The sequence below is a fragment of the Varanus komodoensis genome, unplaced genomic scaffold (assembly GCF_004798865.1).
Source record: "Varanus komodoensis strain SLA01 unplaced genomic scaffold, ASM479886v1 scaffold31, whole genome shotgun sequence".
NCBI lineage: Eukaryota > Metazoa > Chordata > Lepidosauria > Squamata > Varanidae > Varanus > Varanus komodoensis.
Window position 1 is genome coordinate 7,524,531 of NW_025335780.1, and position 14,041 is coordinate 7,538,571.

Here is a 14,041-nt window from a genome sequence, read left to right on the forward strand (position 1 = left end):
TGCAAGAGAGTCCTGCATCCCAGCCGAAAAGCAGCCAAGCTGTGCCTGGAGTAGAATGAAGAACTGTGGGAGGTATGCTGCTTCCTGTCTCTGCTTTGGAAGGGCCCAGAGTGGCCACGAAGAACTGTGGCAGAATGCACCTCTACTGTCACACACACCAACATCTTGCGTTTGCATCGCTGCTTAATTCTGCACAGTAACTGCAAGGCCTCCGTTTCCCCCCTCCAATAGCATGCTCCAAGCCAAGCCAAGCGGTGGACACTTTCACCCAATACATTGTATGCAGAAATGGTAGGAACCCGCCTCCCTTCCAGCCTCATGGCCCAGCGCCAGGAAAATGATGCGATATGCAATTTGGCAGGTTTCGCTGCTGCACAGAGCCTTGGTGACATCAAACTGATTTACACAAGCAGAAGCCTGCACTGAAAGTGCTCGGCGCGCCTGAGAACGCTGGAGTTTCCCGTATGCACTTTTGACTTTTTCTATTCGTGTGACAGGCAAGCAGAAGATGAGATATTTTGCATCATACATTGTGTTTTTCCATCTTCTCCAGAAAGAAACAGATGATGCTGCGCATTGCCTGACATTTTTCTTGTCCAAACAAAGGCAGAAACTGAAGGGTAGCAGACTACTCAATATAATGCATATCTTTAAAGCCTTCAGCCTTTTGATTGTATAGGACATAATTTCAATGCATCAACCCTAGCTGCTCCCAGATAATGCCTGAAACATCATCTGTCTTAAACTTCCAAAATGTACAGCTGACCTTTTGACAGATTGCTTTTATTATGACATTTAGCTGATGGCTGCTGGAAGTTGATTTTAAGTAAGCCGAGTCATATTTTAAAATCAATCCAACAGTCAGTTTTACATAGACGCATGTGCTTAAAGCAGTTCTGTATCACAGCCTTGTGAAGAAAAATGCTCCTCAACACTTGAAAGCAATCAAGTTTGGAGGATAGGCTGGGAAGGAATATGGCTTTCTTGAGTCATTATTGATCCTAATCCCTTAACCGAGCCTGAGAGCAGTGCAAATCTTCCTCTGCCCCCTCCATGATTGAATGAAGTCAGGACTTGCAGCGCCAGAATTTTATTAGCCGGCGTGCTGATGTCATTCCCTTCAGAATGCCCTGTTCCCAGGAACAGCTTTGTGTGCTAATACTGGCCCAGGCCAGCAGAAGGATGAGCAAGTGGGTCCGAGGTCAAATCAAACCAGAGCTTGTCCTGGCAGCAAAAACGAGAAAACGACGGAATGAATGTTCCCAACGGTATGTTGTTCCCTATTGCCAGGAAAAGTGTTCTGGGTTGACGTATTTCTGAATGGGCAATTAAGGGCCTGATGGAAATGGGATCTCCTAGGATTGGTTTGTTCTCAACACAGCAGCCCAAATTTTACTCTCCTTGACATGGATGCTGTTCTAAGTGCCCACACTATGACACTTCTTGTCTTCTCCCCTCCAGACCTATTGCCAACCTCTGGAGCACCGTCAAACAACAGAGGTTCTATTACTACTACATTCAAACTTATGTCAAAGCCCTTTCCTTTGCCCTTCAGCTCCAAAATACCAAACAGACTCTTTGCAATGCAAACCTGCATCTACAAGGCAACATAACTCTAGAAGCTGGAAGATAAACATGTGCTCATGTGAAGAGTGTTGGACCCAAACTGGAAACTTCTCTCCGCAATTCTACCCACTGAAAGGTCAGTTGGCAAGACCTATCAAGCCCTCTCACTGAGTAAGTATATCTCTCCTGGCACCTTCTCATGGGGCCAGGATCAGGCAAGGCAACAGCTCTCCATCCTCCCCTTCTTGGACCCTTCCTGTCCCTTCCAAAATATTCGTTTTCTCTTGGCTGGCTTGGGAAACTGCCACCAACGATCTTGAGAGCACTTCAAAGGCCCCTCCCTCTCCCTAAGCTTCCACAACTCCCATTGCCGAGCCTTCAAGGTCTTCCTTCCCCTTCTTCTCCATGTAGGTCATGCTGACCCTGGGATGCCCACCAAGAGTGATGGCCAGCTTAAAAGAAGAATGAGAAGGACTGCGAGTATCTATTCCATCATGCATCCATCCATGTAATGAACTGGAAGCCAGTGCGGTTGCAGCTGGAGTGCTGGACTGGGAGTCCGGGAAGCTAGATTCCAGTTCCCGTGCAGCCAAGAAGCCCAACTGATAACTTTGGGCCAGTCACACACTCTTAGCCTAACCTCCCTCACAGGGCTGCTATGACAGTAAAATGGTTCAGCAGCGGGCCATGTAAGGCCCTTGAATTCCTTGTAATAATGAACAAAATAGCAATCAGACAGCAGCTGCTGAAGATGGCATCTCCATGCCGTGTTCTTCTCGACATGGCGGAGCTTCCTTGACCAGCAGCATCTCTTCTGTCCTGCCATTCTCCTCTGTGCTCCCCAAAGGCTCCTCCTTGCCAACCACCGAATGTATGACATGGCAAGGTCGCAGGTACAGGAAATGACATCTTGCAGCGGGAGAGAACAGGGTGCTTTACCTGACCACCATATTGTGTAGAAAATATTGGGAATATTGAAAAACAGGAGATGCCATTTCAAAATAGGTGCATCACAATCACTCACTTTTGCACCGACACAGTGACAATCGCTGTAGTGATCGGTGACAAACTGAGGGTGGACAACTGGAAGAGGTTCTCCGAGGTGAGCTGGCTGTTTATTACGTTAAAAACAAACCCTCGACAGACCTGTCCGCATTTACAATGATCTGTTTATAGTCCAGTACTGTATCTTCACGGGTCAACTGGGCTGCATGCATGCTTGACAGGAAACACCCTCACAGCAGAGACGTTACTTTGAGCTGCTGTATGCTGTACAACTTAATATGCTGCACAAGGAAAGGTAAGATATACTTCCTGGAAAACACAAAACACAAAGGGGAAGCGAGGTTTAGGCTTAGCTGATGAACCAACAGCAGTGAATTGTCTTCTGCTGTCAGTGACCAGTTTCTAAGCCGTGGTTGGCAACTGGGTGCCTGCAGGCACCAAGGCACCCTGGGATATCTTCCTCAGTACCAGCCACGATGCCCAGGCCCTCCCTCTTGCGCAAGGGGCACGTCAGGTGCCCGAGTATGTCAGTGTGTGTGTTAAAAGACAGAAAAAGATGCCGTCTGTTGGTGGGGATCCAGAATGATAGAACAAGAGGTGGAGAGGGGAGCGGGCTTGCAGCAAAGGGACCGTTCCATGAAAAGGATTCCTCTCAGTGCTGACAACAGTGGGGTCAAAGAAGTTATTTATTCTCTGAGAGGCAGAGCTTCCTCTGCCCTGGCTTGTGCTTAGCCCTTAGGGCAGATTTCTTGTCCTTTCCAACCAGCCCATACCGGTCCCCAAAAGGTCGCCTACCCAATTCTGACACAGCATTCCTGAATGCACATGTTCACATACAGCTATTTGGGACTGGTACATCTCCAAGATACATCTGTTATACAGCTCCAATACGGGACTATGTTTCAGTTAAAGTAATTTCGGCTTCCGTCAAAATGTGCTGAAATAAAACCTAGTAGGTATGCAGCACCTTTAAGTTACATGGATTTAGCAGGGCAGAATGAGCTACATAGGATCTTCACTTGGTACTTAACTGTTAAGCTGCATTCTTCAAAATACAATGTAGCCAAAATTCAATATTTGAGGATGATCCTTAAGAATTTTCTGGTTGTGATTTAAAGTGGCGGACTTCATAACTTACCCTTACTCAGCTGAATATCTGAAATGTTCAAGGCGAGCTTAAAAGGAAGTAAAGTGGAGGAAGCGGGTGTTTTATCTCTTTCCTAAGAACAGCCAGTTTGCTTTATATTGTTTAAATGGGATTAAAGACCAGTTTGTTTGAAATATCTTGCTGCGCAATACGTTGATCTTTTCCACTACAGAACATTCAGAGAACACACGTAACTCTATTTCCATCCTTGTAGGCATCCTATGATTTACTACCATGATGCAAAATAGGGAGACAATTCCTGCTGCAGTTTCCAAAAGGAGCAAACATATATCCAGGGAACTGGCCCTCTGATTCCATGCTTACCCACTGCAAGGCAGCTGTGTATGCAAAGCTGCTGAATGAAATGTGATTGGATAGGCATTATACGAAGTGCCTAAATTTTTGCAAAGCTTGGGAGCCAGACGTGATCTCTGCAGTCCAGTGGAAACCAGCATTTTTAGGAATCCATAGCTACAGAGTGCCTGGATTAATATATGCTAGCAATTATTACCCTAGCCAGTGATGGCAAACCTTTTAGAGAATGAGTGCCCAAGCTGCAACCCAAAACCCACGTATTTATCACAAGTGCCAACACTGCAATAAAACCTGAAAACTGAGGTTTTAGTTTAGAAAAAAACAACTCACAGCCAGTCCAAGCAAATAGAGAGATATATCCTTGGCAATGCACTGACTGACCATGCAAAAGCTTGGATGAGTGGCGGCTAATGAGTCGCGACTTGTGACGTCGTTGCCTGGTGCCGCTACTCCTTTCTGAGCATGCGCATGGCCCCCGTGTACGCTGTGATCCGATGCTCGGCTGCTGGGGCGATGCTGGGGCGACCTGGCTCGTGCGCCAACAGAGAGGCTCTGCATGCCCGCTGTGGCACGCGTGCCATAGGTTCGCCACCACTGCCCTAAGCCATGAAAAGATTCCTGCAAAAAGACTGGCATGGCTAATACATTGCCCCTAGATGATCGGAAGAAGTTTTGATGCGCTGGAGGCAGGTGTGGGTGACCAGTGGTTTGGCCTACAAAAGTCACCTATGGAAGCTGGAGCTGTGTATGAAATTGCAGTTTTGTGGTACAAACACCTGAACGTGTACAGGAAGCGTCTCGGCAACATTTCCAGCACTGGTTGTGGTGGCATCCCCTTAAAAGGCAACGCTGGACTTGGGTTCAGATCAGTGATGGGGAGCTTTATTTTCCCATGGAAAATCTTCCAGTGCACAAGTCCAGTAATAAAAGGGAAGGAGCACTAACTGCAAATACATTAGGCAAGCTTCACAGCTGCAATTCATGTTTTTCAGGTAATTATCCCTAAAAAGTATGTAAAAAAATACATATATGTCACTGAAATGCATACCAGTCTCACAGAGAAATAAACCTAAGAGATAGTGACCGGAAGCTGAAAGGGCGCATAAAAACCTCTGTGGAACAGAGTTCGACGCTGCTGAAGATGATGGGAACCTCTCAACATAACCATGCACTGTTGTTAAAATGTACGAGTTTTCAGTGTGTTCACTTTCTTCTTAAATGTAAACAATGTAAGAATAATGCATGCTATTGCCTTTAAATATATTCTGACACAAATATCTACATATTTGCGGGAGAGGCTGTGCTACAGGAGCCCTCTTTAAAGGAGATAAAAAGAACAAATACCCAGAGCACGGCCTTCTCTGTAGTGGTGCCCAGATTATGGAATGCATTCCCTGGAGAGGTGCGCCTGGTGCCGAGTTCATATTCTTTTTGGTGCCAGGTTAAAACCTTTTTATTTAATTGCTATTTTAAAACTTAATATTTTACCATTAACCATCGCTTTTTTGTTTTTATATGATGTTATGGAATTGTTATTGTTTTATTGGCTTTAATTGTATGTTTGTGAGCAGCCCTGAGATGCTGAGGCATGTGGTGACGGCATATATAAGTTTTAAATAAATAAATAAAATAACCTGTAAGGCCCCAATTCTTTGCGTGCTTAGACAGAAAAAAGGGTCAACATCTCCCAACACGCTCCAGCCAGCCAGCCAGCCATCCTGAGCCCAGAATACCAACTGCTGTAGGGCTTTTTCTGCCGAAGCACGCATAGGATTGCACCCTAACCATGCTTCCCCTTATTTCCTCAAATATTTCAAGCCAACCCTTGTGGTATCTTGAGACAAACATTAATATAGGGTGCTTCTGTTATTTACTAAATACAAGCAAAATGAGCATGCTAATCACTCTAGGGCTGAGATAGGAATCGGGTGGCCTTCCAAAGGTTCTGTGTCTGCTCCAGCCATGAAAGCCTAAGGAATTTGCAGCCAAGACTCCTGGAGAGTCAGATTGCCCATACCTGCTCTAGGGCATCAGAACATTTTGATATGTAAGTTGTTTTATTTTTCATTGGACTTTTTTCAAATTTTCAGTTTTTTTCAGAAAACCTACATCACTGGTCTCGTTTTTACAAATTTATAATTGTATCTCAGCTTTGCTTCCTCCTGGACTCATCCAAATGTGCTAAATGTTTGATGAGAGTGCTGTGATCTAACACAGAAACATTCCAGGGAATGTTGCTGAAAATACTAACAATTCTGACAACCAGCTCCAAATAAGTCAGGGCCAAAATGTGACACACCAGCTGTACTCACACATGAGGACAAGTCATGCCATCATGGTGAAAAGTGACACGTACCCTTACCGTGAATCGCCATGGAGAACCAAGAGTTTGGTCTAAGATTTCTGAGAGGCAGGAGATCAGGCCAGAGGGGGACACGATCCGCCATGAGAGGCACACCCTCCCAAGACAACAGAGAGGCCCTACCATGCAAGTGGACATCTCAGCCATCCGGCCAAGCAGCACATGGGACAGGTGGGTAGGTGGGTGACCCGCCAGAGACAGGCAATACCGGCAGGAGCAGTGTCCGCTAGGTCTGGTTCCAGTTGTGGGGCCTGGCAGGGTGCGTGCCTCCCATTTGGAGGGAAGATGGAGGCATGGGGGAAGCTACTCTTGAGTAGTTTCCTCATGCATGTGTGAACACAAGACACACGGTAACGCCTTGGGATTCCTCAGCATTATGTGTAGCTATGGTTTGTGGGGGTAGAAAAAGGGGGTGGCAAACATGGATATTTTATTTATATATTTATTATATTTATATCCCGCCTTTTTCCCTTCAAAGAATTCAAGGTAATTCACATAATCCCCCCACCTCTCAATCTTGCCCTCACAACAACCCTGTGAGGTAGGCTAGGCTTAGACACAGTGACTGGCCTAAGGTCACCCACTGAGCTTTGTGGCCCAAACAGAGACTAGAAATCAGATATCCTGGATTCCAGTCCAACATCAAATGATCACTATTCGAGTGGGATTTCCCTAATCTAGACACATTCATTCCTCAGGGGAATTTATTTCTTGGGCCATTTAGGGTGCATGCTATGCATGCTTAAGCAGAAGAAAGATCCTAAAGTTTGCAGCATTCTGTTTAGGACTTTTATTTTCCTTTCACAGGAATGCACAGGATTGTACCCTGAGAGAATCCAGTGAAAGAACAAAGGGAGCAATTATGAAATATGAAAATACGTATGCAGAATAGGAATGTCTTTTTCTGCTGCTGCAGCATCCCATTTCTTGATGGGCTTTTGTGCAAAGAAAACACAAGACTGCTTGCTATTTTGATGGCCTGTTTCCAGTTTTAAAAAGTGTCAGGATCAGTGTATCTCCCCCTTGTCTTCTTTAGCTGGCCAGCTGCTACTCTATTTTGACTGCTGGCTCTCACTCACTGATTCCGAGAACAGAGCTTTGAAGAGCCCCTTCATTAATGCCAAATCTCAAGTCTTGCATGACTGATTCTGTACAGGAAACAGAATTCAACCAAGTATTAGCTGCATTCTCACTGTCCTTGTTTCAGGCTCGCTCCACTGTCATTCACACCATAACTAACATTCACCTCGCGACTTCTCTAATCCATTGATCATACAGTTTTGTAAACTTGTCATCCCTCCACGGATCCCTAAGAAATCCTTCTCCCTCCTGCACTTATTTCAATGCATCCCAGGAGGGATTCTAGAATCACCGTTGTGGTCACCAAGATTATCCTGGAATACTCAAAAAGGTTTCCGTGCCTCTTTCCCCATTACTTCCTTCGTTTATTTCTACGCCATTCATGTTTCTTCAGAAGCAAGTCCCACTGAGTTCAAACAGTGCTCTCTCTCTTGCTCTCTCTCTCAAGAAGTTGTGGCTGCAAACTTTTAGAAAACATCATCTTCACTTAACATCCTTTTATTCTACAGGCCAGAGAGAAAACACCCATTTATCTCCATAAAACTCTTGCCTGTAAATCAATACCACTTTGAGGTCATGATGCTGGGCATCACACATACACTTTTCATTATGTCTCTTCTATAGAAGAACCTTTTTATAATACCAGTCGTCGGTGGATCATGCTTCGAAACATCTACGCAGACCCAAGGGCTAGCTGAATTCTAGTCCTACTTTAACGATGACATGTTGGACAGACCCCAAACGATAGGGACGAAGTAGGATTTTTCCTTCAAAGATAAGCAAGCGAAAAACTACGATGCAGTCTGCACCCAAAGCATGATAACCAGAATGCTATTTCCACCATGGGCTAAGAATTTATTTGCTATGATGCAGGGTTAGCAGACATACAAAAATACAAATATGATCATATTATGACACTTTGACACTCTGCGAGAGTGACGCTATTCCCTTGCTCCACCTAGGAGGAGATCAACAGGAGAGAAGGGCAAAAGCCCTCTCAGCCAGGCCAGCCTACCAAATATTTGGGGTGTGCAACAAGAACCATGGCCAAAATACTAGATTTTGCAGTGGACAAGAGACTAGATTTGATCCTGGGTCCGCTTTAAGCCCCCTCACCAGCAGTGACAAGTCTGTCAGTCTCTGGAAGGAAAGACTACAACAGCGGTCGTCCTCAACCTTCGGAAAGAAGTTCCCCCCTCCAGGTATTGTTTCTCACAGGTTACCCTCGGACTCGCGCTTCCTTCAGAGTAAGCTTCCTTGAACACTAGTGAGACTCACTCCGGAGGAAACACACACCCCAAGTTTATTTTTACCCACTCCTGGCACTCTGCTTTATCTGCCCTCCAGCCATTTCAGCGGCTTAACGCAGAGCGGCTGCCTGAGATGGGTCGGCTCGGGCGACCGTCGCGGAGGACCCACGGCAAGGCAAGGCGGGAAGGGCCAGGGGGGCATCGGGGCCAACCCGCCTCCGGGCGCAGCGCAAGGCACACCAGCCCACCCCGCCAGAGGTCGGTCCAGCTTCGCCTCGAGCGTCTCCAGCGTGTGTGTTGGGGGGGGGGGGGCGCACGACCTCTCCTGGCCACCGATTTCCCCGGAGCAGCGGCTGGTTCCCGGGGCTGGCCCTGCTCGCCACCCACGTCGCCTCCCTCCAGGCCTGGACTTGCCTGATTGGGGTCGGTGGCCCGGAAGACGTGGCAGGCCATCTGCGACTCGGGGTCGTCGGGCTGCGCCTTGATCAGGTAGGCGAAGTAGGTGAGGTCGTGGCTGTTGTGGATGAAGCGCGAGATGTGCTGCGGCTTGTGCTCGAAGATGAACACGGCCGGGTTGGCCGCGCTGCTGGCCGACGGGATGCAGCGCAGGTTGGGCGAGCCCAGCAGCAGCAGCACCTCGCGCGCGGGCACGGAGCTGGGCTCGGGCTTCTGGCTGCGCCGTCGGATCTCCGCCATCAGCCACGGCAGCATGGGCAGCGTGGTGCGCCTGTCCAGGCACGCCCAGCCCACGTACCACAGCTTGAAGCGCTTCTCCCCCGCCGCCTTGCCCGCTGGCGGCTCGGCGTCGGGCTCCAGCGGGTGGGAGAACGGCTCGTCGGCGCCCGGCTTCTCCATGAGGCCGGCGGCGGCGGCAGCGGCGAGCGGCGGGGTCAGAGCCACGCTTGCCGCCCGCGGGGCGGCCTGGCTCTCGTGGGGCGCCCGCGCCGCTGCCCGACTCGACCCTTCCCGCGGGAGCAGGTCGCGTCGAACCCCGCGCGGCTCACTTCCCGGCGCAGAGGCTCGGGCTCGGGCCGCGAGGGCGCACGCGATCCCCTGCTGCAGCGCGCGGCGCGGAGCCAGCGAGGCGGCGCGTCGGCGGCGCCCGTCCTGCGGCGGCCGGGGCTCGGCTCATGGATCCTGCCCGCGGAGCTCCCGTCCCGGGAGGGGTGCACAGCCCCGCCGCGGCCGAGAGCGCGACCCTCCCTCCGTCGCTGCGGGTCCCGCGGCGAGCCGTGCCTGTTGTTCCCGTCCGCGCCCGCCTCCCGCGCCGCCCCTCCACGCGGCCCGCTCCGCCCGCCTTCCCCGCAGTGGTTGGGCGGAGGCGGGAAGCGGCGGCCGGGCCGGGCCGGGCCGGGCCCTCCCTGGCCTGCAGTCCGCCCGCCCGCCCAGGAGCCGAGCCCGCCTCCTGCGCCCGCTCGCGACCGTCCAAACAAAGTGCAGCGCCTCCCCGCGGGGCGCCCCGGGCGCGGCCGCGAGCGCCAAGGCCGTGGCAATCCCGGCGGGCGCCTTGCGCATCCTCTGCGGGCAGCGCCAGGGAGCATGTGTGCCAGGAGCGCACATGCCCAGCAGCGGGCGCCCAACTTCCTCCCCGGCCCCTTCCTCCTCCGCGCTGGGCGCCCGGCCTCGCGGGTTTCACCCCGGGCGCGGGCCGAAAGGCGGCCGCATGGAACGGGGGTCCTCAAACTTTTTAAACGGGGGGCCAGGTCACTGTCCTTCCGACTGTTGAGGGGCCGGACTATAGTTTGAAAAAAATAGGAATGGATTTCTATGCACACTGCGCATTAAAAATTAGCTAAAATAAATTTGGCAATCACAATTTAAAAATCAATTAACATTTTAAAATGTTTGCTCCACTCCCGGGGCTGCAGCAGAAGCCCAAGATGAGGTGGGAGGGAAGAGCATGTCCGTATTCAAGGGACATCGCTACAACGCGACCAAGGCACCAAGTATTACATTTTGCATAATGCAGCTGCCGACTGCAACTGGCATTCACAAAGAATGAAGCAAAAATGCTAAGGATAAATACTGTTAATGCCACTCTTAGTATCTGAAGCGAGTCATCCCAAAACAGTTCCCACAATACACAATGGCTGTATTTGCATACAGAGCGCATGGCTACTCTATTTTAAGTACAACCTTCCCATAACTGGTACTGTCCAGATGAGTTGGACTACAATTTGCATTGGCCATGCGGGTTGGGCATAATGGAAATTATTTATTATTTATTTATTAAAACATTTCTATGCCGCCTCATTCGCCGAAGCCTCGGGGCGGCTCACAACATAAAATACAAGAAATAACAATATAAAATAAGTTGCCCTGGCCAGATAAAATAAGCAAATAATATTAACAATTAAAATGATGCTTAAATAAAAAGGTCTTAGCCTGGCGCCAAAAAACAAATAACAACGGTGCCAGGCGGACCTCTCTGGGGAGCGCGTTCCATAGATTGGGCGCCACCGCAGAGAAAGCCCTCCTCCGAGTACTCACCCTCCTAATTTCCTTCACGGAGGGTTCCCAGAGAAGGGCCTCTCCCACTGATCTCAGGGAATTATATTCCTTGCCGCCATCCCAGTTCTGAGGGAGCAGCAGCAGCAGCAGCGGGAGGCCAGAGAGGTGAGCTGGGGTGGCTCCCCCGGCCAGTAGAGGGCCACGAGGAGGGAAGTAAGGGTTTCTTTCCGTAGCGAGGGGAAGGGAGGGATGGTGGCAGCAGCGTGCCATAGAAGGCCGTGGCTCCCATGCCTCCGCCGCACCCTTCCCTGGGCAAGCGACTGCCACCGTCGAGCGGCTGACCCCAGGCTTGGTGAGGTGGTGGCTTGACCCCCAGCCTGGGGACGTGGCTCACAAACTTAAAAATGGATTTAAAAAGTTGTATTTTTCTTACCTTCAATCCTTTTTTAGTGTCTTCATCTCTCTCTCTCTTCCGCCCTCCTCTCTTCTGTTTCCCACTCAGCATCCCTGCTCTCTTTATGCATGCAATGGAGGGAGGGGGAAGAGCCAGTGCACGTGCAGTTGAGCTGTTACACTTTGGTGCATGTGCCGCCTCTCTGCTTAGTTTCAAGGAACGCCTGCACTGGCTGAGTTTTGGACTTGGAGATTCTTCTCTCCATGCCAGTCCAAACGCTCTGAGGCAGGCTGGATAAAGGAGCATGGTGGGCCAGATCTGGCCCGTGGGCTGTAGTCTGAGGACCCATGACCTACATGAAGGAGCATTTGCTAAAGCATGGCTCCTCAAACTATGGCCTGTGGGCTGGATCCGGCCTGCCATGGCCATTTATCCGGCCTGCCTCAGAGCTTTTGGACTTGCCGCACGGCGAGGCGGCAGCTTGCCCACACGAAGATAATTTTGGACTCTCTAGGAGAAAACTATCTTCGCACGCACCCGCCCTTGCCTCGCCGTGCGCACGCGCACACCCTGCCCGCCCACCAGCCTGTGCCTGCACCCGCACTGCCTTGCCAGCCCGCACCCACCCGCAGCACCTTCAACTGACCCCCTGCTGAAGAAGTTTGAGGACCCCTGTGCTACGTCAAGTATTGATTAATGAATTAGAATCAGAAATACTGGTATTACACCAAGGGACTTGACAGGGAGGCCCGTTGTCTCCTTTAATATTTGCTAAGCTCATGGAACCATTAGCTTCTAGCATAGGAATACGGATAATATTATAGGGGTAACAATTAGGAATAAGCAACACAAAATTAACCTTTATGAAGATGGTAGGTTTTTGTTTTTGAAGAACCTACTAAAACGCATAATTATGATGCATAAGTATCCCAATAACATAACAAATGGAGATTAAAGCAATATCTAGTTTAGACATGTGCAATTCTAGTTTTAAATGTTTGGGAATCGGCAAACAAAAGGTATGAATCGATTGACATATAGAATTTATGTATATGCATAATGAAATGAGATACACAGTTAGGAAATGCAATACATTAAAATTTTCATGACTAGGGAGAATTGTGGGTGTAAGAGCTTATATTCTGCCAAAATTTTAATTTTTGTCCCAAAACCTCCCATGGCCACCGGAAATGAATAAGTGAAAGTTGGGACCCAAAAAAAGAGGAAAAAATTATCTCACCAAATTGGAATAATCTAAGATTTTGAAATAGCCCAAAAGAAGAGCTGCCACTGCCATGGAGGGAGGATTTGGAATCCCACATACAATAAAATCTTAGGAAGCATGAAGCCCACCAATGAGAGCATTCCTATTTTCAATTTCTCCTCAGCTGCCATATATTCAATATATAGCACTCTTGGGGTCACATCAGCCATTTGTTGGGCTGGCATGAAGCAGTACTGATCTGTGTGGATATAATTCACTAGGAATCTGCTCGATCTTTGAGCCAAAATGGAAGAAAAAAAATATGATCTTGGTTTTCTAATGTAATAGGTGTCCTTGCAAAGCGAAGGTTAAGGTCTTTCCTTTGTTTTGCTGTGACTATTCTTCTAGATAAGTTACAAGATTTTGGTATTTTCCTCCTCCTAATATTGAGTTGTATAATTTGGACAAGTATATGGATGCACCTTCCGCCCACATTTTGTAATAGTGAATGCTAGTGATGTATCCTTTTCTGAATCTCAGAATAGCTGATCTGTTTTCTGCTACTGTTATTGGAGAGGTAAATTGTTGTTTATGCTCTTCAGAAATTGGTATAATGGTAATACATCCACAAAATTTTAAAGTTTCTCTCTCAATTCTGTTTTGTATAACTCCTCCTAATAGCAGCTCCACTTTAAGTACCACTTGGCTGCATGTGTTTTAACGTGTCTAATTTTTTCAATTGTGATTCGGTCCCCATTAGTTGTATAAAGGTTTTCTTGCAACTCATTTTCTTATGTTCTGTCAGTCTCTTTCTTTTAAAATCAACTTATTCCTGGACTCTATTTCTCTCTTTTTTAATCTAGGGCTCTCCCCTGTAAAATACCCTCTCTGTATTCTCAAGGATTGTAATATCTTTCTTTAAATGGGTAGGAAGACAAAAAGTTTCATTAGTAATAACACAGTATACATTTTATAGTACCAAAAATATAATATTTCATTTTTGGGTGAGATCCTTATGGGAACAGCGAGATTAGACATTGGGCAAATGTGGAAAGATGTGAAGGGCTTCTCCTTTCGAAGATATTTAGGAAGAGCATGGGAAATTGCAGTAATGGAGAATTTGACTAGATGGCCTAGAATCCTGAGAGGGGAAATGAAAATGGACAATTTTGTTAAACGCTCGCACCTCTTACCTTGAATATGCAATCAAATATTGAGATAAATATGCTGGATAACCCTATGGTATATTTGTGAGCTGTTTAGTACA

The 14,041-nt window shown here is 48.3% G+C and overlaps 1 protein-coding gene across 5 annotated transcripts in view; it reads right to left on the reverse strand.

Moving 5' to 3' along the window:
* Positions 1–9,681, reverse strand: part of TBC1D4 (TBC1 domain family member 4) — a 110,420-nt gene extending 100,739 nt beyond the window's left edge. For all 5 annotated transcript variants that reach the window (XM_044437880.1, XM_044437878.1, XM_044437879.1 and 2 more), the window contains exon 1: positions 9,140–9,681. In XM_044437880.1, coding sequence (XP_044293815.1) covers positions 9,140–9,580 — 441 coding nt within the window. In that variant the 5' untranslated portion in view covers positions 9,581–9,681. The remainder of the gene's footprint in view (positions 1–9,139) is intronic.
* Between the last annotated feature and the right edge of the window lie 4,360 nt (positions 9,682–14,041).